The sequence below is a fragment of the Hemiscyllium ocellatum genome, chromosome 9, assembly GCF_020745735.1.
Source record: "Hemiscyllium ocellatum isolate sHemOce1 chromosome 9, sHemOce1.pat.X.cur, whole genome shotgun sequence".
In the NCBI taxonomy this organism is placed as follows: domain Eukaryota; kingdom Metazoa; phylum Chordata; class Chondrichthyes; order Orectolobiformes; family Hemiscylliidae; genus Hemiscyllium; species Hemiscyllium ocellatum.
In genome coordinates, this window is record NC_083409.1 from 111,828,267 (window position 1) to 111,853,046 (window position 24,780).

The following is a 24,780-nucleotide window of genomic DNA, read 5'->3' on the forward strand; positions in this document are numbered from 1 at the left end:
GTCCACACCGACCCGCCGAAGCGAAACCCACCCATACCCCTACATTTACCCCTTACCTAACACTATGGGCAATTTAGCATGGTCAATTCACCTGACCCGCACATCTTTGGACTGTGGGAGGAAACCGGAGCACCCGGAGGAAACCCACGCTGACACGGGGAGAACGTGCAAACTCCACACAGTCAGTCGCCTGAGTCGGGAATTGAACCCAGGTCTCCAGCGCTGTGAGGCAGCAGTGCTAACCACTGTGCCACCGTGCCGCCCACGCGGCAGGTAAATGACCAGGTAAATAATGGTAGGGGCAGTGGGTAAAAGATAAATACTGGCAAGAACCCTGGAATCTTAACTTCGTTCTTATTTGAAGCCTTCCATTGTGATCTTTCCCGTCTCACTGAAAAAATTATTGGGCCATTAACATCTCCTCTGACTGGACTGCTCCTTCAGTGTTACACTGGGAAAGCCGGCTTTTATACACCTGTGTGATTTATATTTATTTTTAATTAATTATGTGATGAAGACTCATGATATATTATAATTGCTTTTATTTGTAAACTTGAGTTATAAAGTGGACAGAATGATGTATTGTGTTAAGATTGATTTGTGTTTCTATAGCATGTTGGTTAAGAAGGGGAGACAGACATTGGGTTGAGCCTTTTCGTGCGCATTGTGGTGAGTTTCTTGAATGATTTCTCACTGTGGGTCCCTGGCAAGTTCTCTCACCATATCTTACCAATCAACAGCCTTCCCCATCATTGTGATGGCTCTTAAGGTCTGATTCAATGGATATCTGGATCTCCACCATCGCTTGTGGCCTGACCAGCTTTAAAATCTCACTTGGCATCTGAGTGAGACCTGTTAGTCTGGAGTGGTCCTATATGGTTCCAGTTAATTGCCCCAACATGGCAGACAGGGGTAATTGGCTCCTACAGACAGAGTGCAGCAGACGTGGGATACCCTCATCCCCCTCCAGAACCAGCTGAGGAGAACATGACAGCAGGCCATGCCTGGCCTACTCTGAGGTTACCACCCAGATCAGCACAGTATCAGGGTCTGGAGGAATGACCAGCATTGTCGGAAGAAGGTCACTGTCATAGAGTCATACAGCAAAGAAACAGACCCTTCAGTTCAACTTGTCCACCTTCTCTTCTCCATATGTTGTTACGACACGGCGGTGAACCCTTCCATTAATTAAACCAAACACCCATAAACGCTCACCTCGCCTCATAATCTGTTAAAATATAAGTGACAGAGAAATACCCAAATTTCACTATTTAATGAAAATAGCATCAAGTTATTACTTTAACTCTTAAAGTGAACATTAAACAACAACTATTCACAAATCTAAGCCCTCAACTTCTCTTAATTGCTCACTATCTGCCTCCAACTCTATAACAATATGCTGTTCCAAAAAGACACTTATTAAAATTACATCAATTTAATTTCAAAACGACACAGTCTTGGTCTTCTTTTGTGTCTTCACTCTTCTGGCTGATGATCTCCCTGGGTTGTCTTCTTTCTTGTTACTGTGAGCATGCTTCACATGAAAAGGTATCTTCTATAGACAGGGTTTTCTAATTCCTTTTAGAGCAAGACATTAGATGAGCAATTGGCTCTCCAAACATTTCTCTCTATGGCAGTTGCTTTCTGACCAATTTTCAAAATGTCTGCAATCTTAAAGCCCCAACATCAGTCGTCTCATTGGTTTGATGTTGGAAAAACAATAGATTCAAACTCAATTGGGTTTTAGTATCCTGGGGCATAACTTAAACTGATTTAATTTGAATTGTTGTCAAAGCAGCAACCAAAACTCAGGTATCCAATTCACAGCCAAATGTACATATTTTCAATTTTCTAGGACACTCTGGGACTGCCATTTACTTATATACACAGGTGCTTGGTAACCTCTCAATTCAGAACAGCATTGTCTCTCTCTTAAAGTTACAAGTACATGCCTTCAATTTCATAACTATGTACCAATGTCTTCTCTCCAATACCTCACACTCGCTCACTATCTCTGATACTGTATCCACTTCCTACCAAGGTTCATCCTCATGATCGCTTGCAACATTCTCCCTCACTCACCATCACCCACCCCAAATCCCCGATACCACTAACCCTGTATGCCCTCTGTGCTGCCCATTATCTCTCTTGGGGCACTCCCCCTGCACCAAGAGTAGCAGCTGTGCCACCCACTTTCATCCCCTGTAATACTTGCCTCTCTCTCTCATTCCAGGAGGAAATAATTCCCCCAATGGGGCAGAATGAGGCAAGATGGGCAGATGCCTTCCTGACATTCAGTTCCTTACCCATTATGTGGAGAGGATCCTGACTCTGACCACCCTGTGGGACTGCCTGACAGTGACAGAGCCTCTGGACAGGTCTTGGAGGATGCCCCTGCCTTACTGCTGGACCCTCTGAGTGAAAGCGAACTTCCTCAACTTGACTGAGGCCTGTGGATGACGGTAGCTGCTGTGCCACTCACTTTCACTCCCTGTAATACCCAGCTTCTCTCATTCCAGCAGGAAAACAGCCCACAATAGGGCAGACGGACTCAGGACAGGTGGTGGGCTGCCCAATGTTCAGCACCTCACTCTCTGTGAGGGGAGGATCCGAGTCCTGACTGCTGAGTGGCTGACTGACCACATCGGAGCCCTGGGAGAGATATCAGAAGGTGCCCTTGCCTCCCTTACTGTGCTGGGACATCCTGAATGAAGACCATCTCCCTTGACTTGACTGAGAACTGCTGATAGCTAAGACAAGCCTTCTGGCCTTATGCCTGCCTTAAATGGCAAGGAAAGGCAATGGAAGTCAGGGGTGCTGTGAGAGTCCAGGTTAGCTCAGAGTGAGTGGGCACTTTAAGAGCGAGTTAAGGAGCTCAAAAAGGGCCACAAAATGCCTTTAAATGTTCTTCTATATTTAAGGTGCTACATAAATGCAAGTAATGGTTGTAACACTGTTGTAAGACTACATCACGTTGCTGATAAAAAAATTGTTGTTCTTTTTCAAGATCACAAGATTGGGCGTCCCATGTACAAATTCAGAAGGGATGTGTGTCCAACTTATCACATGCTCTCCTGATTGGTAAATACTTTCATACTTAATCGTTGTACATAGTCTATTGTCCATTTGCAAGTTATCATTGCTACGTTTCTAGAAGGATCAGGGCAGCAGGTATGTGGGAACACCACCCCCTGCAAGTTCCAGGGAAGGGTTTATACTGGACCTGGTTGGGGGAAATGAACCTGGCCAGGTGAGTGAAGTTTCAGTGGAGGAGAGTTTCAGGAGTAATGACCATAATACTGTGACCTTTAAGATACTCATGGATAAGGATAACAGCAAGTCCTCGGGGGAAGGTGTTAAATTGGGGGAAGGCGATCTACAAGAATATTAGACAGGAACTGGAGAATTTTGATTGGATGCAGCTGTTTGAGGGTTAACCCACTTTGATCATGTGGGAGTATTTCAAATGGCCGTTGATAAGTGTTCAGTAGCAGCACATTCCTGCCAGAATGAAGGATAGATGTTGCAAGTTACATGAACCTTGAATGACCAGGAATGTTATGACCTTAGTCAGAAAGAAAAGGGAAGCATACTTAAAGTCGAGGAGGATGGGAACTGATGATGCCCTTGAAGTATATAAGAAAAGTAGGAAATAACCTAAACAAGAAATTAAAAGGGTAAAAGGGGTCATGAAAAGTCATTAGCAAACAGGATTAAAGATAATCCCGAGGCTTTTTATAAATCTGTAGAAAGTAATAGGGTAGCCAGGAAAAGTGTTGACCCACTCAGGGACAAAGGAGGGAATCTATGTGTGGAGCCAGAGAGGGAGGGGAGATCCTAAAGGAATATCACTGAAGAGAAGGAATTGGTGGAGGATGATCTCACGGAAGGGAGTATCACGTTCCTAAGCCAAGTTGTTATTAAAAGAAAGAGGTTTTGGAGAGGGTACAGATAAAGTTTACCAGGATGTTGACTGGTCTGGGGGATTTTAGCTATGATGGAAGGTTGGATAGAATGGGTTTGTTTTCACTGGAACGCAAGAGGTTGAGGGACACCTGATAGAAGTTTATAAGATTGTGAATGATATGGATAGAGTGGAAAGTATGATGCATTTTGTGTGTCTTAAAATGTATTAAGGTAGAAAAGTTCCCAAGTCCTGAGAGGATCTATCCCAGAATATTGAGGGAGCAAGAGTATAAATAACAGGAGCATTGACAGACATCTTTATATCCTCTATGGCCACAAGTGAGGTTCCAGAGAATAGCTAAAGTTGTCCTATTGTTTAAGAAGGGTAGCAGGGATAATCCTGGAAGTTACAGGTCTGTGAACCTCATGTCGGTGGTAGGGAAATTATTGGAAAAGATTCTCAGGGACAAGATCTATATGTATTTAGAAGTAAATGGACTTATTAACAATAGACAGCATGGTTTTGTTCCAGGGAGGTCGTGCCTCACTAACTTGGTGGAGTTTTTTGCGGATGTGACGAAGATGATTGATGAGAGAAAAGTGGTTGATGTTGTCCTCAGTAAAGGCTTTGGCAAGGTTCCTCATGGCAGACCAGGACAAAAGGTGAAGACACATGGTATCAGGGTGAGCTGGCAAGATGGTTACAGAACTGGCTTAGTCACAGGAGAGAGAGGGTAGCAGTGAAAAGATGCTTTTCGGAACGGAGGGCTGTGACTAATGGTGTTCGACTGGGATCAGTACTGGGACCTCTGCTGTTCACAATCTATGTTAATGGTTTAGAGGAAAACTTGGCTGGTTTACTTAATAACTTTGTGGACTATACAAAGATTGGTGGAGTTGTGGATAGTGAGATGCATTGTCAGAGGGTACAGCAGGATATAGATCAGTTGGAGGCACGGGCAGAAAAATGACAGATGGAGTTTAATCCAGACAAATGTGAGGTAATGAAGTTTGGAAGGTCAAGTACAGGTGGACATTATACTGTGATTGGCAGAATTGTTAGGAGTATTGATATGCAGTGGTGCCCCACCAACCTCCACAGAAATCACATCGTCCACCCACATTTCCGCCACCTACAAACAGACCCCCACCACCAGGGATATATTTCCCTTCCCACCCCATTCGCTTTCTGCAAAGACGGTTCCCTCCATCACTCCCTTGTCAGGTCAACCCCCCGCCCCCTCCCAACACCCACCCTCCCCACCTGGCACCTTCCCCTGCCACCGCAGGAATTGCAAAACCTGTGCCCACACCTCCTCCCTCACCTCCATCTGAGGCCCCAAAGGAGCCTTCCACATCCATCAAAGGTTCACCTGCACTTCCACACATGTCTTTTATTGTATCTATTGCTCCCAATACAGTCCTCTCTATTGGTAGACTGCCCCTTGGCCGAACATTTCAACTCCCCCTCCCACTCTGCTGACATACAGATCCTGGGCTCCTCCATCGCCACTCCCTCACCACCCGATGCCTGGAGAAAGAACACCTCATTTTCCACCTCAGGACCCCTTAACCCCAGAGCATCAATGTGGACTTCACCAGTTCCCTCACTTCCCCTCCCCCCCACCTTACCCCAGTTCCAACCTTCCAACGTCCTCATGACCTGTCCCACCTGTCAATCTTCCTTCCCATCTATCCGCTCCACCCTCCTCTCCGACCTATCACTTTTACCCCCACCTTCATCCACCTATTGTACTCTTAGCTACCTTCTCCCCGTCCCCACCCCCCTCCCGTTTATCTCTCCACCCCGGAGACTTCCAGCCTCATTCCTGATGATCGGCTTTTGCCCAAAATGTCGATTTTCCTGCTCCTCGGATGCTGCCTGACCTGCTGTGCTTTTCCAGCACCACTCTAATCTTGACTCTAATCCCCAGCATCTGCAGTACCCACATCCGTCCAAATGAGTGTGCAGGTCCATTGATCACTGAAGGTGGCAGCGTAGGTAGATAAGAGAGTAAAAAAGGCTGATGCCATGCTTACCTTCATTGGAAGGGGCACTGAGTATAAGGATAGACAAGTTATGCTGTAGCTTTATAGAACTTTAGTTAAGCCACACTTGGAATATTGCACACATTTCTGGTTACAACACTACCAGAAGGATGTGGATACTTTGGAGAGGGTACAGAAAAGGTTTACCAGGATGTTGCCTAATATGGGGGATTTTTACTATGAAGGAAGGTTGGATAGATTGGGTTTGTTTTCACTGGAATGCAGAAGGTTGAAGGGCGACCTGATAGAAGTTTATAAGATTGTGAATGATATGGATAGAGTGAAAATTCATCCTGAGGAAGAAGAAACGTACTGAGGGGGTGACGAGGTAGCCATAGCTGACAAGGGAAGTCAGGGACAGCATAAAAGAACATTAGGGACAAAAGAGTAACAAGGGAGAAAATGGGGCCCCTTAAAGATCAGTAAGGCTGCCTATATGTGGACCCACAGCTGTATAGGATATTGGTTGAGCCTCTATTGGAATACAGCTGCAACATGACCTCCCAACTCCAATACTCAATGCACTGACCAACAAAGGAAAGCATGCCAAACACCTTCCTCACTATCCTTTCTACCTGCAATTCCACTTTCAAGGGACTATGAACCTGCACTCCAAGGTCTCTTTGTTCAACAACACTCCCCAAGACCATATCATTAAGTGTATAAGTCCTGCCCTGATGTGCCTTTCCAAAATGCAGCACCTCACATTTATCTAAATTAAACTCCATCCGCTATTCCTCGGCCTATTGGCCCATCTGATCAAGGTCCTGTTATATTCTGAGGTAATCTTCTTTGCTGTCCACTACGCCTCCAATGTTGGTGTCATCTGTAAACTTATTCACTATACCTCCTCCGTTCACATCCAAATATTTTCTAGGGATTCTATTATTCTAAGATATAAAGGACAAAACATAGTGGACAAGCACAGATCCCTGTAGCACACTGCTGGTCACAAGCCTTCAGTTGAAAAGCAACTCTCCAACATGATCCTATGTCTTCCACCTTCCAGCCAGTTCTGTATCCAAATGGCTGGTTCTGTCTATATTTCAAGTGATCTAACCTTGCTAACCAGTCTCTCATGAGGAAGCTTGTTGAATGCCTTACTGAACATAGAACATTACAGCGCAGTACAGGCCCTTCGGCCCTTGATGTTGTGCTGACCTGTCATACCAATCTGAAGCCCATCTAACCTACACTATTCCATGTACGTCCATATGCTTGTCCAATGATGACTTAAATGTACTTAAAGTTGGTGAATCTATTTCCGTTGCAGGCAAAGCATGCCATACTCTTACTGCTCTCTGAGTAAAGAAACTACCTCTGACACCTTTCCTATATCTATCACCCCTCAATTTAAAGCTATGCCCCCTCGTGCTCGCCATCACCATACTTGGAAAAGGCTCTCCCAGTCCACCCTATCTAACCCTCTGATTATCTTATATGTCTCTATTAAGTCACCTCTCAACCTTCTTCTCTCTAACGAAAACAGCCTCAAGTCCCTCAGCCTTTCCTTGTAAGACCTTCCCTCCATACCAGGGAACATCCTAGTAAATCTCCTTTGCACCCTTTCCAAAGCTTCCACATCCTTCTTATAATGCGGTGACCAGAACTGTACACAATACTCCAAGTGCGGCCGCACCAGAGTTTTGTACAGCTGCAGCATAACCTCATATCCATATAGAGTTGAAAGTGTGTTGCTGGAAAAGCACAGCAAGTCAGGAAGCATCCGAGGAGCAGGAGAGTCAACGTTTCAGGCATAAGCCCTTCATCATTCCAGAGGCTGCCTGACCAGCTGTGCTTTTCCAGCACCACACTCTTGACTCTGATCTCCAGCATCTGCAGTCCTTTCTCATCCCTGAAGTCCATATAGATCATATCTACCGTTCTGTCCTCATCAAACCTCTTTATTGTCTCTTCAAAAACTCAATCAATTTCGTGAGATATGATTTCCCAGGAACTAAGCCATATTGCCTATCTTTAATCAGTCCTTGTGTTTCCAAATACAGTACATGTAAATCCTGTCCCTCAGGATCCCTTGTACAATTCTAGTCTCCCTCCTACAGGAAGGATGTTGTGAAACTTGAAAGGGTGCAGAAAATAGGTACAAGGATGTTGCCAGGGTTGGAGGATTTGAGCTATAGGGAGAGGCTGAACAGGCTGGGGCTGTTTTCCCTGGAGTATCGGAGGCTGAGGGCTGACCTTATAGAGGTTTATAAAATCATGAGGGACATGGATAAGGTAAATAGACAAGGTCATTTCCCAGAGTAGGGAAGTCCAAAACTAGAGGACATAAGTTTAAGATGAGAAGGGAAAGATTATAAAGGGACCTAAGGGGCAACTTTTTCATGCAGGGGGTGATGCGTGTATGGAATGAGCTGCTGAAGGAAGTGATGGAGGCTGGTATAATTGCAGCATTTAAGAGGCATCCAGATGCATATGTGAATAGGTAGGTTTTAGAGGGATATGGGCCAAAGACAGGGAAATGGGATCAGATTTTTTTCAGCTATCTTGCCAGCATGGACGAGTTGAATCGAAGGGTCTGATTCTGTGCTGTACATCTCTATGACTCTTTAAAAGCAAAATAGTCCAAAAATGTGCAGGTTAGGTGAATTGGCCATGCCCCGTAGTGTTAGGTGCAGGGGTAAATGCAGGGGAATGGGTCTGGGTGGGTCGGTGCAGACTTGATGGGCCGGAGGGCCTGTTTCCACACTGTAAGTAATCTAACCTAAAATAAAAAGCATACAATTTGGTGATGATTAATGGGAAGCCAGAGGACTGGGAAGCCTTTAAAAACCAGCAGAGGATGAAATGTGAGGGTAATCTAGCTAATGATAGAAAAGAAGATTGCAAGTGTTTTTAGAGATATCTAACAAGTAAGACAGAGGCGAGAGTGAACATCGCAACACCGAAAATGAGGCTGGAGAAATACTAATAGGCATCAAAGAAATGGTAGATACTGAATAAGCAATTTGCATCAGTTTTCACAGTGAAAGACACCAGCGGCAAACTGGACCTTCAAGAGAGTCAAGGGGCAGGAGTGACTGCAGTGACCATCACTAAGGAGAAGGTGCTGGAGAGGCTAAAAGGTCTGAAGATAGATAAATCACCTGGACCAGATGGACTAATCCGCAGGGCATGAAGGAGATAGCTAATGAGAATGTAGCACCATTGGTTGTGATCTTTTAGGAACGAATGGAGTCAGGGAGGGTCCCAGAAGACTGAAAAATGGCTAATGTAACATTGTTGTTTAAAAATGGATGGAGGCTAACAACAGATGTTACAGCCTGACCTCGGTCATTGGTAAGATTTTAGAGTCCATTACAATTAAGCATTAAGGTGGGCAAAGAAGTGGCAGTTGGAGTAAAATTATAGGAAAGTGTGAGGTTATACATGTCAGTAAGAAGAATAGAGATATAAACTATTTTCAAAACAGGGAAAGGCTTCAGAATTGTGAAACACACATGGTCTTGGGAGTCTGAGTTCAGGAGTCTCTTAAAGTTAACTTGCAGGTTCAGTTGGCAGTGGGAAGGCAAATACAGTGTTGACGATCATTTCAAGAGGGTTAGATTACAAGAGCAGGGATGTACCGTTGAGGCTGTATAAGGCTCTGATCAGACTGCACTTGGAATATTGTGAGCAGTTTTGGGCCCTGTATCTGAGGAAGGATGTGCTGTTGTTGGAGGGGTCCAGAGGAGGTTTACAAGAATGATCCCGGGGATGAAGGGCTTGTCATATGAGGAGCGGTTGAGGACTCTGGGTCAATACGTGATGGAGTTTAGAAGGATGAGGGGAATCTGTTTGACACTTACAGAATACTGAGGGACCTGAATAGAGTGGACATGGAGAAGATGTTTCCAATAGTAAGAGAGACCAGAACCTAGGGGCACAGCCTCAGCATGAAGGGATGACCTTCAAAACTGAGATGAGGAAGAATTTCTTCAGGCAGAGAGTCTCGAAGCTGTGGAACGTGGAGAGCTGTGGAGACCAAGTCATTGACTGTGTTTACGACGGAGATAGATAGTTTCTTGACTAGTAAGGGGATTGAGGATTCAGGGAGAAGGCAGGAGAGAAAGGTTGAGAAACATGTCAACCATAATTAAATGGCAGACCAGATTCAGTGGGCTGAATGGCCTAATTCTATTTCAATATGTAATGGACGTATGTGATGTAAATCTCAACACAACACAATTAACAGGTTCCAGGGACAATTGTCTCAGGTCATTGCAGATGAGTTCCCTCTACCTCCCCCAAAATGTGGCACTCTGTAAACCCAGCCAACCCATGGAGTGAAGGGGAATGCATTCTCACTCTGTGATATTGGAAAGCGAATCCTCCTCCTTCTGCCTCAATTTAGAGATCAGGTCGGGGGGGGGGGGTTCCTGCTTGTTTTACACACTTTGTGCTGTGAATCAGCAGCATTTTGTTTTCTTCCTTCATTCATGGGATATGGATATTGCTGGTGGGGTCAGCATTTACCGCCCATCCCTAATTGCCCCTGAAGAAGTTTGTGGTAAAGTATAAGTCCTGCAGTTAACCACAATTAGAAAAAAAATTGCAGAAAAGGGGCTGGAACGTTTGCACAGTGAGAATGGCTCATTGCATATCAATGCTCCAATTCACTGGGAGGGAGGCGAAGGCATAGTGGTATTATCACTGGACTGTTGACCCAGGTAATGTTTTGGGGACCTGAGTTCATAATCCCACCATGGTGAAATTTGATTACAATAAATATCTGGAATTAAAAGCTGGTCTCATGATGACAATGTAGATGTTATTATAATCTTAGCAGATCATATGGCAGCTCTCTTGTTAGATTGAGAGACAGCTGGTGGTGCCTTAGCCGAACTGTAAACATGTCTCAGGTGAGGTGAGAGATTGAGAAGGAAAGTCCTTCACGGTAACCTCAGGACTTGAACCCACGCTGCACTGCAACCCAACCATCCAGCCAACAGAGCTAAACTGATTCCCAATGTCCACCCAACCATTGCTGTTTATTAATAACCCATCTGAACATAGAACATAGAACATAGAAAAATACAGCGCAGTACAGGTCCTTTGGCCCTCGATGTTGCGCCGATCCAAGCCTACCTAACCTACACTACCCCAGTATCCTCCATATGCCTATCCAATGCCCGTTTAAATGCCCATAAAGAGGGAGAGTCCACCACTGTTACTGGCAGGGCATTCCATGAACTCACAACTCGCTGAGTAAAGAATCTACCCCTAACATCTGTCCTATACCTACCACCCCTTAATTTAAAGCTATGCCCCCTTGTAATATCTGACTCCATACGTGGAAAAAGGTTCTCATGGTCAACCCTATCTAAACCCCTAATCATCTTGTACACCTCTAGCAAGTCACCCCAAACCTTCTTTTCTCCAATGAAAACAGCCCCAAGTGCCTCAGCCTTTCCTCATACGATCTTCCTACCATACCAGGCAACATCCTGGTAAAGCTCCTCTGCACCCGTTCCAGTGCCTCCACATCCTTCCTATAGTATGGCAACCAAAACTGCACACAATACTCCAGATGAGGCCGCACCAGAGTCTTATACAACTGCAACATGACCTCAGGACTCCGGAACTCAATTCCTCTACCAATAAAAGCCAGTACACCATATGCCTTCTTCACAGCACTATTTACCTGGGTGGCAACTTTCAGAGATCTGTGTACATGGACACCAAGATCCCTCTGCTCATCCACACTACCAAGTATCCGACCATTAGCCCAGTACCCCATCTTCTTGTTACTCTTACCAAAGTGAATCATTTCACACTTACCTACATTGAACTCCATTTGCCACCTTTCTGCCCAGCTCTGCAGCTTACCTATATCCTGCTGTAACCTGCCACATCCTTCCTCACTGTCAACAACTCCACCGATTTTCGTATCATCCGCAAACTTGCTCACCCAACCTACTAGCCTCGCCTCCAGGTCATTTATAAAAATGACAAACAGCAATGGTCCCAAAACAGATCCTTGCGGAACACCGCTAGTAACTGCACTCCAAGATGAACCTTTACCATCAACTACTACCCTCTGTCTTCTTCCAGCCAGCCAATTCCTAATCCAAACCTCCAAAATCTGCTACGCTTACCCAGTCTGGTCTACAAGTGAGTATGGATCGACTGAAATATGGTTGATCTTAACTGCCCTCTAAAATAGCCCAGCAGCGATGTGCGGCACGGTGGCTCAGTGGTTCGCACTGCTGCCTCACAGCACTAGGGTCCCGGGTTCAATTCCAGCCTCAGGTGACTGTCTGTGTGGAGTTTGCACATTCTCCCCATGTCTGCGTGTCTCTGGGTACTCTGGTTTCCCCCCACAGTCTAAAGATGTGCAGGTCAGGTGAATTGGCCATGCTAAATTGCCCATAGTGTTAGGTACATTAGTCAGAGGGAAATGTGTCTGGGTGGGATACTCTTCGGAGGGTCGGTGTGGACTTGTTGGGCTGAAGGGCTTGTTTCCACACTGTAGGGATTCTAATCTACGCTCTCTCAGTTCAAAACACAGTTAGGGTAGGCCTTATCAGCAATGGCCAAATCCCATGAGTGAATTAAAAGACACTTCCATCTTTTGATTGGCTCTGATGCAAGGTGCTAACACCATTGAAGTCTACAATCTTCAGCACAATAGGGAGCAGACTCCCAGACAGGAGTAAGCACACATGCTTCCTGCTCACCATTCTGCAGAGTCCGCAGGATGTTTACAATCTAAACTGAGTGTGCCAACTGAATTTCAAAGCCAATGGGATTTATTTTAATAATGAAATAATGGATTGGCAAATTCTGCTCTCTTGAGAACTCTAATGGGATAGCTGAATTCTGAGCAGTCTAACTTGTATCATCGTTTGAAGAATGTTAATGGTAAAGAAGGATATTCTGTTTCCACAAGTTGATATGTCAGTAACTAGGGATCACTATTTCAAGATTGTCAGCAAGAGAGTTGGCAGTGAGATCAGGAGAGACCTTTTTACTCAGAGAGTTGTTGGGATTTGGAATGTGCTGCCTGGGAGAGTGGGGGAGGCAGATTCTACAGGACGTTTCAAAAAAATGGTGGCTATATATTCGAAAGCAATTCATTTGGATTTTGGAATTCCATTTTGGTAATACAACAAGGGCAGGACTTATGCACTTAAGAGTCGGGCCCTGGGTAGTGTTGTGGAACAGACAGGGCTAGGATTTCAGGTATATAATTCTTAGAAATTTGTGTCATAGGTTGACAGGGTGGTTAAGAAAGTGCCTTGCATGCTTGCCTTTATTACTCAGACCTTTAAATACAGGAGTTGGGATGTCATGTTGAGGTTGGTGAGATGTTTTCTGTGTTCAGTTCTGGTCACCCTCTTATAGGAAGACTATTATTAAACTGGAGAGGATTCAGAAAAGATTCACTGGGATGTTGCCAGAATTGGAGGGTTTGAGATACAAAAGGAGACTGGATAGGCTGGGACTTTTTTCACTGGAGCATAGGGAGGTTGCAGGGGTGACCTTATTGAGGTTTATACAATCACGAAGGGCATGGATAAGGTGAATGTTCAGGGTCTTTTCTCTAAGGTGGGCGAGTTCAAAACTGGAGAGCATATTTTAGGGTGAGAGGAGAAAGATTTAAAAGGAACACAAGGGGTATCGTTTTCACAGAGAGTGTGAAATGAACTGCTAGAGGAAGTGGTGGATGCAGGTACAGTTACAACATTTAAAAGACGTTTGTATAAATAAATGAATAGGAAAGGTTGGAGGGGTATAGGCCAAGTGTAGACTGGTGGGACTGGTTTAGTTTGTGAATATGGTTAGCACGGACTGGTTGGACTGAAAGGTCTATTTCCATGTTATATGACTCAATGAGTCTATTGAGGGCTAGGGAGACAGGGCTGGAGAGTGGAATTAACTGGGTAGCTTTTTCGGGATCCAGTTACAGAAACAATTGCCTCCTTCTATCCTGTAAAATTATATGATTCTAATTTCCCCCTCCCTTTCCCATTGGAACCCAAAATTATATCAGTTTACTCTTGAAAACAATTGTTGATCGAATTCTGAAGATTCACATTTCTTCAAGCGAATAAATATTTCAGGCATTCTCACATCTCAGCAGACTCAGGCCTGGTTAGTATTTGGATGGGAGACTGCCTGGGAGTATGAGGTGTTGGGCAGGCCTTTGGACCCTCTTATGGCACAAGTGGTAGTGTCCTTGCACATGGACCAGGAGGTCCAAATTAAGTCCCACCTGCTCCAAAGGTGTGTAATAACATCTATGAACAGGTTGATGGAAAACTAAACAAAAATATTTTCTCATCTGAATCTGAAGAAGATAACTCCTTGTCCTGAAAGCACACCTCAATGCTGTAGACTATCCAGTCAGTGGAAACAGCCCAACAAGCCTCATTGGAATGAGATCACCTCTTAGTCCTCTAAACGTTAGCAATCAGGCTTCTCAATTCATCCTCACAAACCCTGCAGCTTAGGTCAACGTCCCATTGGCCTGACCCAGGAAGACCTTTTCTTTGGCCAGTCTGGCATTTCTTTCCCTCCCTTTGGTCTGAGTGGCTTGCTTGATGGTCATTGTGGGTCAGTCACGTTGCTGAGAGTCTGGAGTCACATGGAGGGCATGAAGGCTCGTTTCCTTCCCTGAAATGGATTGGCGAACCACGTGAGTGCTTACAAACAATTGATGATTTTCGGTCACTATCACTGAAGTTTATTTAGTTAATTCAAATTTCCAGCAACTCCTCATGTTGGGATTTGAACCCAAACTCCCCCACAGCACTAGCTTGGATCTCAGGCATACCAGGGCAGTGACATTACCACTGCACCACTATCCTCCCCACCATCATCCCTCCCTCCCTCTGCAGGTCAATGTAACCACGAGGAGCAATGTTGATGCCATCCTATTTCTGCAGTTCAATTCTGTTCTGGGATATTCGAAAACCCAAAGCCACCGTCCTGACCAGACAGGAGAAACAGAAAATGGAGAAGGAACTCCAAAACCCTGAAGGAGTGCCCAACACTTTTAAACATATCGATCTCTATTGGAAACCAATGCACAAGGTAATGTCAATCTTTGTAATTTGAAAATTTCAACGTCACTGGGACTGAGTTAGAGATTGGTTGATTTTTAAACAAATTTCATTGGACCTGGACCTTGCTGGGAATGGCCAGTATTTGTTGTCCATCCCTAATTTCCCTTGAACTGAGTGGCTGACTTGGCCATTTCAGGAGTGATTATAGAGTTGCTCTGGAGTCACCTACCTGCCAGAATTCCCTCCCTGAGGGGTATTAGTGAACCAAGTGGGTTCTTACTCACAATTGAAGATGGCTCTTCGAGGAGAAAGTGAGGACTGCAGATGCTGGAGATCAGAGCTGAAAATGTGTTGCTGGAAAAGCGCAGCAGGTCAGGCAGCATCCAAGGAACAGGAAATTCGACGTTATGCCCAAAATGTCGAATCTCCTATTCCTTGGATGCTGCCTGACCTGCTGTGCTTTTCCAGCAACACATTTTCAGAATTGAAGATGGCTGCCTTGGTCAACATAACTAAGACTAACTTTCAAATCCAAGCAATGGGCTAGTGATATTAACACTGGACTGTTGATCCAGAGACCCGGGTGATGTTCTGGGTTTGAATCCTGCCATGGCAAATGGTGGAATTTGGCTTCAATAAATACCTGGAATGAAGGGTGATGATGACTATGAATCGATTGTTGGAAAATCCCATCTGATTCACTAATGCCCTTTAGGGATGGAATCTGCCATCCTTGTCTGGTGTGACTCCAGACCCACGGCAATGTGGTTGACTCTAATCTTAGGGATGGACAATAAACTCTGGCCAAGTCCGTGATACCTCGGCCTGGGAATGAATAATAAAGAGAAATTTACTTATTGAATTTCAGTGCTGGCAGCTGCCGTGATGTGATTCAAACCCAAGTCCCCAGTATCTGGAGTAATTGTTGAGTGACTTCAATGCTGAGCTATAATTCCTATGTTCCTTACCATCGTAGCTGAGGGGGCAGCACTTGCATCTGTAAGTCAGGAGAAAGCAGGTTCAAGACAACAAAATCTAGGCTTAGCATCAGTGCCAGAGCATGGGCATCAAGCTCCCTCAGAGAGGAGTCCGATCCCAGTTGAAATATCAAACAATGGCACTCTGTGCCCAATCAAGTTGGCATGAAATGTCACATGTTCATATTTGGAGGAAGCTTGCCCTGATTACTTGGGCATTATTTATCCTCCAATCAACATCACTAGAGCAAACAAACTAGTCACAAGATGCACTGCAGAAATTCACCGAAATCCTCAGCTAAACCCACAGTCGCATTTTTCTAGGAGGACAAAGGGCAGATACATGGGAACATTGCCATCTCAAGTTTTCCTCACCATCCTGACTTGGAAATGTATCACCATTCCTTCACTGTCGCTGGGTCAAAATGCTGGAATTCGCTCCCTCAGGGCGTTGCGAGTCAACCTCTGGCAGAGGTTCAAGAAGGCAGCTCACCATCACCTTCTCAAGGGGCAATTAGGGATGGGCAATTAGTGCCAGCCCAGCCTGCGATGCCCACGCCCAACAAGTGCATGTTTAAAATATGATCACACTACTCTTTGATGTGATGTCGCTGTGTGCCAATTGGCTATTTCATTTCTGACTTTACAATCATGTCTGCATTTCAGAGACTACACTGAGGTTGCAGAATGAAAAGTTTTTTCTCTCCTTTTTTGGAGTGGAGTTTTGATGGAGGCATCATGTTCCTTACCCTTCCAACTGAGAAGCCCACCACTTGTCAGCCACTGTCTAAAAGCCTGTTTTCAGGCAGTCCAAGCACACTCGGAGTGGCCCTGATTATTTCAGAGCGGGACTCCTCACTGTGTCCAACACTCAGACTGTCCGGTTGCTCTGTGATCTGGCATCAGCAGGACTGAAACACAGTTACTGCCAGAGTGGCCAGCAGCTCCCGAGGTGGAAGGCCGATGGAAACCAGACTTAAAGTTAAATCCAGGGATAAAGGAGAGTCCTGACCAGGAGTCCTCAGCGAGGGCAGCAGAGAAAATGAGGGGTTGGGAGGGAACAGGAGTTAAAGGAGGTGTGTACGGTCTTGGAGAGGACTAACCCCCTCTCTCCCCAAAGGAAATATCCTTTTTGTGACCAAAAGCTGCCCGTGCAGGATGCTTGCCTTGCCATGCTCATCCCCTCGATGGGTGTCTCATTAATCATCCACTACCCTGTGTTATATGGGAGATAGACTGGGGATGGCTGGAGAGGTAATGGTCTACCTTTTACAAGCAGCTCTCCTTGCTCCAGTCCTATCTTCAAACATTTCAGAAACAGAGTTGGGAGGGGCTGTTGTAAACTCCAACCCATGGAGGGTAGATTGGAGTTTAATGTTTTATCAGCCATTATGTGTAGTTCAGTGTGTAAATGTTCCTGGGTCGTTTCAGCAGTAAACCTGGAGTCCAGCCACACTTTCTCCATACTTTATGGTCGATTATTCTCACACGTGCTCCACACTTTGATACATAATAATGCTTCTGTCACTTTATCCAAGGGGCTGTCTTACACCCTACTTGGAAAATAGCAACTCCGATGTAGCATGTTACCACTCACGCCTTCCTTTCTCGGAGAGAGAATACCAATTTAATTCCAAATTAGTGTCAGCTTCATCTCTCTCAGATTAAGAGTTTATTAAAGTTCCTTTACTGAATGAGAGCATCACTAGCCAGGTCAACATTTACTGCCCAACCCTAATTACCCAGAAGGCAGTTGACCACATGTGGGTCTGGAGTCACATGTAGGCCAGACCAGGTAAGGATGGCAGTTTCCTTCCCTAAAGGGCATGAGTAAACCAGATGAGTTTTTCCAGACACTTGGCAGAGGATGGGTTTTCCTCCTGACAATTAGTAATGGATTCCTGTTAATTTTATGTCAAATTCCACCATCTGCCATGGCAGGATTTGAACCCAGGTCCCCAGAACGTTCCTGGATTAACAGTCCAGCAATAATACCACTCGGCCGTCACCTCCCTTAATTTGCTGCAGACATTACGTTGAATCAACCTTGAAGCTGGGGCTCTCGGTGAAAATCCAATCAACAAGGATAAATTTACCTGTAGCAGTTACAACCTACTGAGTCATGTGACAAAACAGAGGAGACAGATTTAAGACAATTGGCTAAAGAACTGAAGGTAGCAAATGAGATTTTCTTTTCTTTAAAGACAGTGTCTTGTTGTGATCTAGAATGTATTGCCTGAAAGGGAGATGGAACAATAACTTAATGTATGAATAGATTCTATAACAGCTCCCTCCCTGCTGTTATCAGACTTTTGAATGGACCTCTTTAATGTTGATCTGTCTCTGCAGCTGTGACACTGCATCCTCCACTCTGTTCTGTTACCCTGGTGAACTTGTAGAGTGCAATTTGCTTGTAAAGCCAGTAAGACAACGCTTATCACTCTACCTCTGTACACGTGACAGTAATAAATCAAATCACATTAAATCCAAAACAGAATCAGAATCAGAATCATTTATAGGGAAATGGTGTTAATTTTGGATAGCTGTACCTTTTGAATTGGTGCAGGTACGATGAGTTGATTTGGCTTTTCATTCCATGGTTTAATGAATAAATCTTTATCTTCCAAACCCTGAATAGGTTTTACTATGTTCTGAGAATGGGAATGATAGAATGGTAGAATCCCTCCCTACTATGTGGAAACAGGAAGGGTCACTCGACCCGAGATGTTAACTCTGTTTTCTCTTCACAGATGCTGCCAGACCTGCTGAGCTTTTCCAGCAATTTCTGTTTTTGTTCCTGAACAGGTGTTGTTACCTAAGATTTCAACTGCTGGAGATTACAGCCCTATGAAAATTAGCATGAAGGAGAAATACTCTGAGAGAGTCTATGGTAAATACACACGCACTGACACTTTGTAATCTCCAAGTGACATTGGTTGTTTCCTCTGAAGGATGCCCACCTGAGAATTTTTGAAATGACTAATCTTTCATTGGAGATCAGCGTTCTGGTCCTAGCCCATGTTATTACCAGAAGATAGCAGTGTTCACGTTCAGTGCAAATGCGTAGATTAATAGAATCCCTGCAGTGTGGAAGCAGACCATTCAGTTTACTGAGTCCACATCAACCCTCTGAAGGGCATCCCACCCACACCTAACCCTGCGTTTCCCATGGATAACCCACCACACTACACATACCTGGACACCATGGGCAATTTAACACAGCAGATCCACCTTACTTGTACTGTGGACTGCAGAAAGAAACCTGAACGAAACCCGAACGAAACCCACGCAGACGTGAGGAGAATGTGTAAACTGCACACAAACAGTTGCCCCAAGGCTAACATTTAGAATGGATATCTCACAAATGCTGCCATCATCCTGGTCATTCATCAGGGGTTAGTTTGTTTCAGCTGCAGTGCATTAGATTAGATTCCCTACAGTGTGGAAACAGGCCCTTCAGCCCAGCAAGTCCACACTGACCCTCCGAAGAGTAACCCACCCTGACCCATGCACCTAACACTATGGGCAATTTAACATGGCCAATTCACCTGGCATCTTTGGACTTTGGGACACCCAGAGGAAGCCCACGCAAACACGGGGTGAATGTGCAAATTCCACACAGGCAGTCTGACTTAGGCTGGAATCGAACCTTGGATCCTAGTGCTGGGAGGCAGTAGTGCTAACCACTGAGCCACTGTGCCGCCCTCTTTATACTTTATAGGGATTTCAGTGTCATTCTTCGAAATAAAATACCAATAACTGTGTAGGCTTTATAGCCTACTCCATCCTGCAAACACCTATTGCATGTGGGTTTAGGTTTTTTGAAAGTTAACAAATCGCTTGGTGTCTCAGAGTTTCAACATTGACAAAAGGAGGCAAGAAACTAAAGGTTTTAGTGTTGCATTCATCAGAATGAGAAGGCAAGAAACAGCTATGAGCAAAGAGTGACATCATTTATACAGCATGAGAAGAGGGTGTTGATTGGTTGGGACATCGTTGGTGCAGAGCAAGGCCAGGTAACTCTCAGTCATAATTCCCAGGCCAGGCAGATAGATGGTGATTGGTCAGGGTTCTGAAAAAGGCAGCACTGTATGGTTCCAAGACCCTATTATGTACAAATTCATTTTACTTACATTAAACAATATAAAAAATAGAGAAGGAACGAATTACTTAAAGATGCATATTGAAGATTACACACAAGTGTTTTATTTATACATGGAGCTTCTGGGTAGGCCACACTCCTGCTCAATGATCCGACAAGTTCAAGGGGCTCATTCCTAAGTCGAGGTTAAATGAGTCAGTAAAGGACTGGGAAAGAGCCCACAGCGTAATCAGGTGACCCACAGACGAACTGGGAAAGGTGAGAATTCAGAAAGATAGTAAAGGAAACTGAGCAATCCTGAGACAGAGAGAGTTCCTGAGAAAGAAATCCGAAAGAGATATCCTGAGAGAAAGAGAGAGAGAGAATCTGCAGCACAAACAGACAGATAATTTGACATAGAGAAAATGCAAAGTGTAAATCAACAGAAATGGTTATTTATTGGAGAAAGTTTTGGCTGAGAGTTTTGTGAGGGTTTGTACTTTGATACTGCCTTAGGAAGACACCAGCAGCATACCAGAACTTCAAGAGAGTTAGGTATAGAGGTGAGTGTAGTGCCATCACCCGTGTTTAAGAAGGGAGGGGCAGAAGGCCGGAAATTATAGGCCATTTAGCCTGACCTCAGTTGTTAGTAAGATTGTAGAGTCCGTTATTCAGGATGAGATTGCAGAGCGCTTGGAAGTGCATAGTAAAATAAAGCTGAATCACCAAGGCTTCATCTAGGGAGGTCATGCCTGACAAATCTGTTAGAAGCCTTTGAGGAGATAATGAGCAAGTTAGACAAAGGAGAATCAGTGGACGTGATCTATTTGGATTTCCTTTGACAAGGTGCTTTGACAGGAAGCTGCTGAATAAAATAACTGTCCATGGCGTTAAAGGCATGGTACTGGTAACCTCCAAACGGACCCCACCACCAGGGATATATTTCCCTCCCCACCCCAACAGCGTTCTGAAAAGAGCACTCCCTCCGTGACTCCCTCGTCAGGTCCACACCCCCTACCAACCCAACCTCCACTCCCGGCACCTTCCCCTGCAACCGCAAGAAATGCTAAACTTGCGCCCACACCTCCTCCCTTACTTCCCTCCAAGGCCCCAAGGGATCCTTCAATATCCATCAGAAATTCACCTGCACCTCCACACACATCATTTACTGCATCCGCTGCACCCGATGTGGCCTCCTATACATTGGGGAGACAGGCCGCCTACTTGTGGAACATTTCAGGGAACACCTCTGGGACACCCGCTCCAACCAACCCAACCGCCCCGTGGCTGAACACTTTAACTCCCCCTCCCACTCCGCCAAGGACATGCAGGTCCTTGGCCTCCTCCATCGCCAGACCATGGCAACAGGATGCCTGGAGGAAGAGCGCCTCATCTTCAGCCTAGGAACCCTCCAACCACAAAGGATGAATACAGATTTCTCCAGCTTCCTCATTTCCCCTCCCCCCACCTTTTCTCAGTCCCAACCCTCAGACTCAGCACCGCCTTCTTGACCTGCAATCTTCTTCCCAACCTCTCCGCCCCCACCCTTTCTCCGTCCTATCACCCTCACCTTAACCTCCTTCCACCTATCGCATTCCAACGGCCCTCCCCCAAGTCCCTCCTCCCTACCTTTTATCTTAGCCTGCTTGGCACACCCTCCGCATTCCTGAAGAAGGGCTCATGCCCGAAACGTCAATTCTCCTGCTCCTTTGATACTGCCTGAGCAGCTGCGCTTTTCCAGCAACACATTTTTAAGCTCTGATCCCCAGCATCTGCAGTCCTCACTTTCTCCTGTCTGGTGGGAGGCAAAGAGTGGGGACAAAGGAATCTTTTTCAGGATGGCAGCTGGTGACTAGTGGAGATCCGCAGGAGTCAGTGTTGGGACCACATCTATTCACATCATACATTAATGATCTGGGTGAAGGAACCGAGGATACTGTTGCTACGTTTGCAGATGAAACATTGATAAGTGGAGGGACAGGTAGCGTTCAGGAAGTGGGAGTCTGCAGAAAGACCTGGACAGGCTGGGAGAGTGAGCAAAAAAGTTGCAGATGGAATACAATGTGCGAAAGTGTCAGGTCATGTACTTTGGTAGGAAGAACATAAGTATAGATGGTTTTCTAAATGGGAAAAGGCTTCAGGTATCTGATGGCAAAGGGGAGAAAGTGAGGTCTGCAGATGCTGGAGATCAGAGCTGAAAATGTGTTGCTGGAAAAGCGCAGCAGGTCAGGCAGCATCCAAGGAGCAGGAGATTCAACGTTTCGGGCATAAGCCCTTCTTTAGGACGTCAAAGGGACTTGGGAGTCTTAGTTCAGGATTTTCGTCAGGTTAACATGTAGGTTCAATTGGCAGTTAGGAAGGCAAAAGCAATGTTAGCATTCATTTCAAGAGGGCTAGAATACAAGAGCAGGGATGTACTGCTGAGGCTGTGTAAAGCTCTGGTCAGACTGCATTTAATAATATTGTGAGTAGCTTTTGGGCCCTGTATCTAAGGAAAGATGTGCTGGTGTTAGAGCGGGTCCAGAGAAGGTTTACAAGAATGATCCCAGGGATGAAGGGTTTTTCACATGAGGAGCAGTTGAGGACTCTGGGTCTGTATTTGATGGAGTTTAGAAGACTGAGAGGCGACTGAGAGGACATGGAGAAGATGTTTCCAACAGTGGGAGAGACTACGGTCCGAAGGCACAGCCTCAGAGTGAAGAAGTGACTCTTTAGAACTGAGAGGAGGAGGAGGAATTTCTTCAGCCAGAGGGTGAACTCTCTGAGGAACTCATCGCCAAAAAGGGCTGTGGAGGCTGAGTCATTGAGTATACTTAAGACAGTTACAGATAGGTTGTTGATTAGTAACAGGTTCAAGGGTTACAGGGAGAAGATAAGTGAATGGGTTTGAGAGACACATCAGCCATGATCGAATGGTGGAGCAGACTCAGTGTACCAAATGGCTTACTTCTGTTCCTAAATCTTATGGTGTATGGTCTTAACAATTCAAGGCTTCTTATTTTGTTTCATTACTATACTAATAACAATGAGTTATGACGTATATAGAATCTACACCATGGAAACAGGTCATTCAGCCTATCTGATCTGATGTCTGATCTCCACACATGCCTCTTCCCTTTCTCTCTTCACCTCAATCCATCACCATATCTTTCTAATCCTTTCTCCCCATTGGGATTATCCAGTCTCCCCTCAATACATTGACGTTATTCACCTCAACCAGTCCCTGTGGGAGTGAGTTCCCTTTTCTCCCCACCATCTGGGTGAAGATGTTTCTCCTGACCTTCCTATCAGACTAATTCATGGTCTTCTTCGATTTGTACTCCCCAAATGAATGGAAATGTTCTCTTTGTCTGATCACATGGAGCATTTTCATCAAGGGGCATTTCAAGACCTTCTAGCCACTGTGGGTGGCACGGTGGCACAGTGGTTAGCACTGCTGCCTCACAGCGCCAGAGACCTGGGTTCAATTCCAGACTCAGGCGACTGACTGTGTGGAGTTTGCACATTCTCCCCGTGTCTGTGTGGGTTTCCTCCGGGTGCTCCAGTTTCCTCCCACAGTCCAAAGATGTGCAGGTCAGGTGAATTGGCCATGCTAAATTGCCCGTAGTGTTAGGTAAAGGGGTAAATGTAGGGGAATGGGTGGGTTGCAGGTCAGTGTGGACTTGTTGGGCCGAAGGGCCTGTTTCCACACTGTAAGTAATCTAATTCCTGATAATTGAATATTTTTCTGAACCTCAGTTTAATATTAAAATTAAGTTCAGTGAACTTTACAATGATATACTTTCCTCTTTCTACAGACAAGGCCCAAGCCAATCTGACAAAGACCAAAGGAGAGACTTCCAAATATACTGCCATGGATGTTCCCTCGAGCAGGGATCTGACATTTGTGGATGATATCAACACCTTCGTGTTCATTGGTACTGAGGTAAGTCAGGCTTACAAGAGTCCTAACATTTATGTGATAGGGAGAAGCAACAGCCCTGTTTATCCTTTCATAAAACTGGGCAGAATGTTATCCTCCCTGGCGGTGACAGGAAACGCAATGATGAAGGGAAATGAGTGAGTGGGCGGGCTCTGGTGAATCTCATTAATTCACTAATTGAGGTGAGAAGGTGCTGAGTAAGAACTGCCACAGGGGGCATTCCTTTTCTATTTTCTACATAAGATGTTCAGATATGTTATTCCACAACTAATGGAATAGGTAGGATTTGGGCCTGGGTCTCCTCACTCAGAGATAGGGACACTATCACTGTGCCATAGGCACCTTCAAATGGGGACTTTCTCAAATCACCACCAGTTAATCATAAAATTATAGAATCCTTACATTGTGGAAGGAGGCCAGTCAGCACATCGTGTCCACACCAACCCTATGAAAAGTGTCCCACCCAGACCCAGACCCCTGCACTACCCCCATAACCCTGCATTTCCCATAGCCAATCCACCTAACCTGCACTAAGGTGTCAACTGGTCAATGAATAGCCATTTTCAATTCATCACTTTTCTGATGACCTGTCCACAACACGCACGAAAGGTTACTAGTTTCCCGACTGGGAAAGTAGGATGACTTGATTGTCAGGTTGGGGAGGTGACTCTGGGGCCCAACTGGAGTAACTCATGCTGGGCAGGCCTGTGAAAGCCACTGTCTCACCCTTGCCTCAGGTCCCTCTGAACCCCTCTCTGCATGTCCCACAAAAAAAAACTTACTTCCTTGACACTGGATCCCCAAAGTGTAAACCTCAACCAATAATCTTTCAGA

At 45.3% G+C, this 24,780-nt stretch overlaps 1 protein-coding gene across 1 annotated transcript in view; it reads left to right on the plus strand.

Moving 5' to 3' along the window:
- dnai3 (dynein axonemal intermediate chain 3) overlaps nucleotides 1–24,780 on the plus strand; it is a 117,066-nt gene that overhangs the window by 72,839 nt on the left and 19,447 nt on the right. Inside the window, exons 13-16 of the mRNA XM_060829623.1 lie at nucleotides 3,016–3,081; nucleotides 14,847–14,994; nucleotides 18,749–18,833; nucleotides 23,822–23,949. Of these exons, the coding sequence (XP_060685606.1) occupies nucleotides 3,016–3,081; nucleotides 14,847–14,994; nucleotides 18,749–18,833; nucleotides 23,822–23,949 (427 nt within the window). The remainder of the gene's footprint in view (nucleotides 1–3,015; nucleotides 3,082–14,846; nucleotides 14,995–18,748; nucleotides 18,834–23,821; nucleotides 23,950–24,780) is intronic.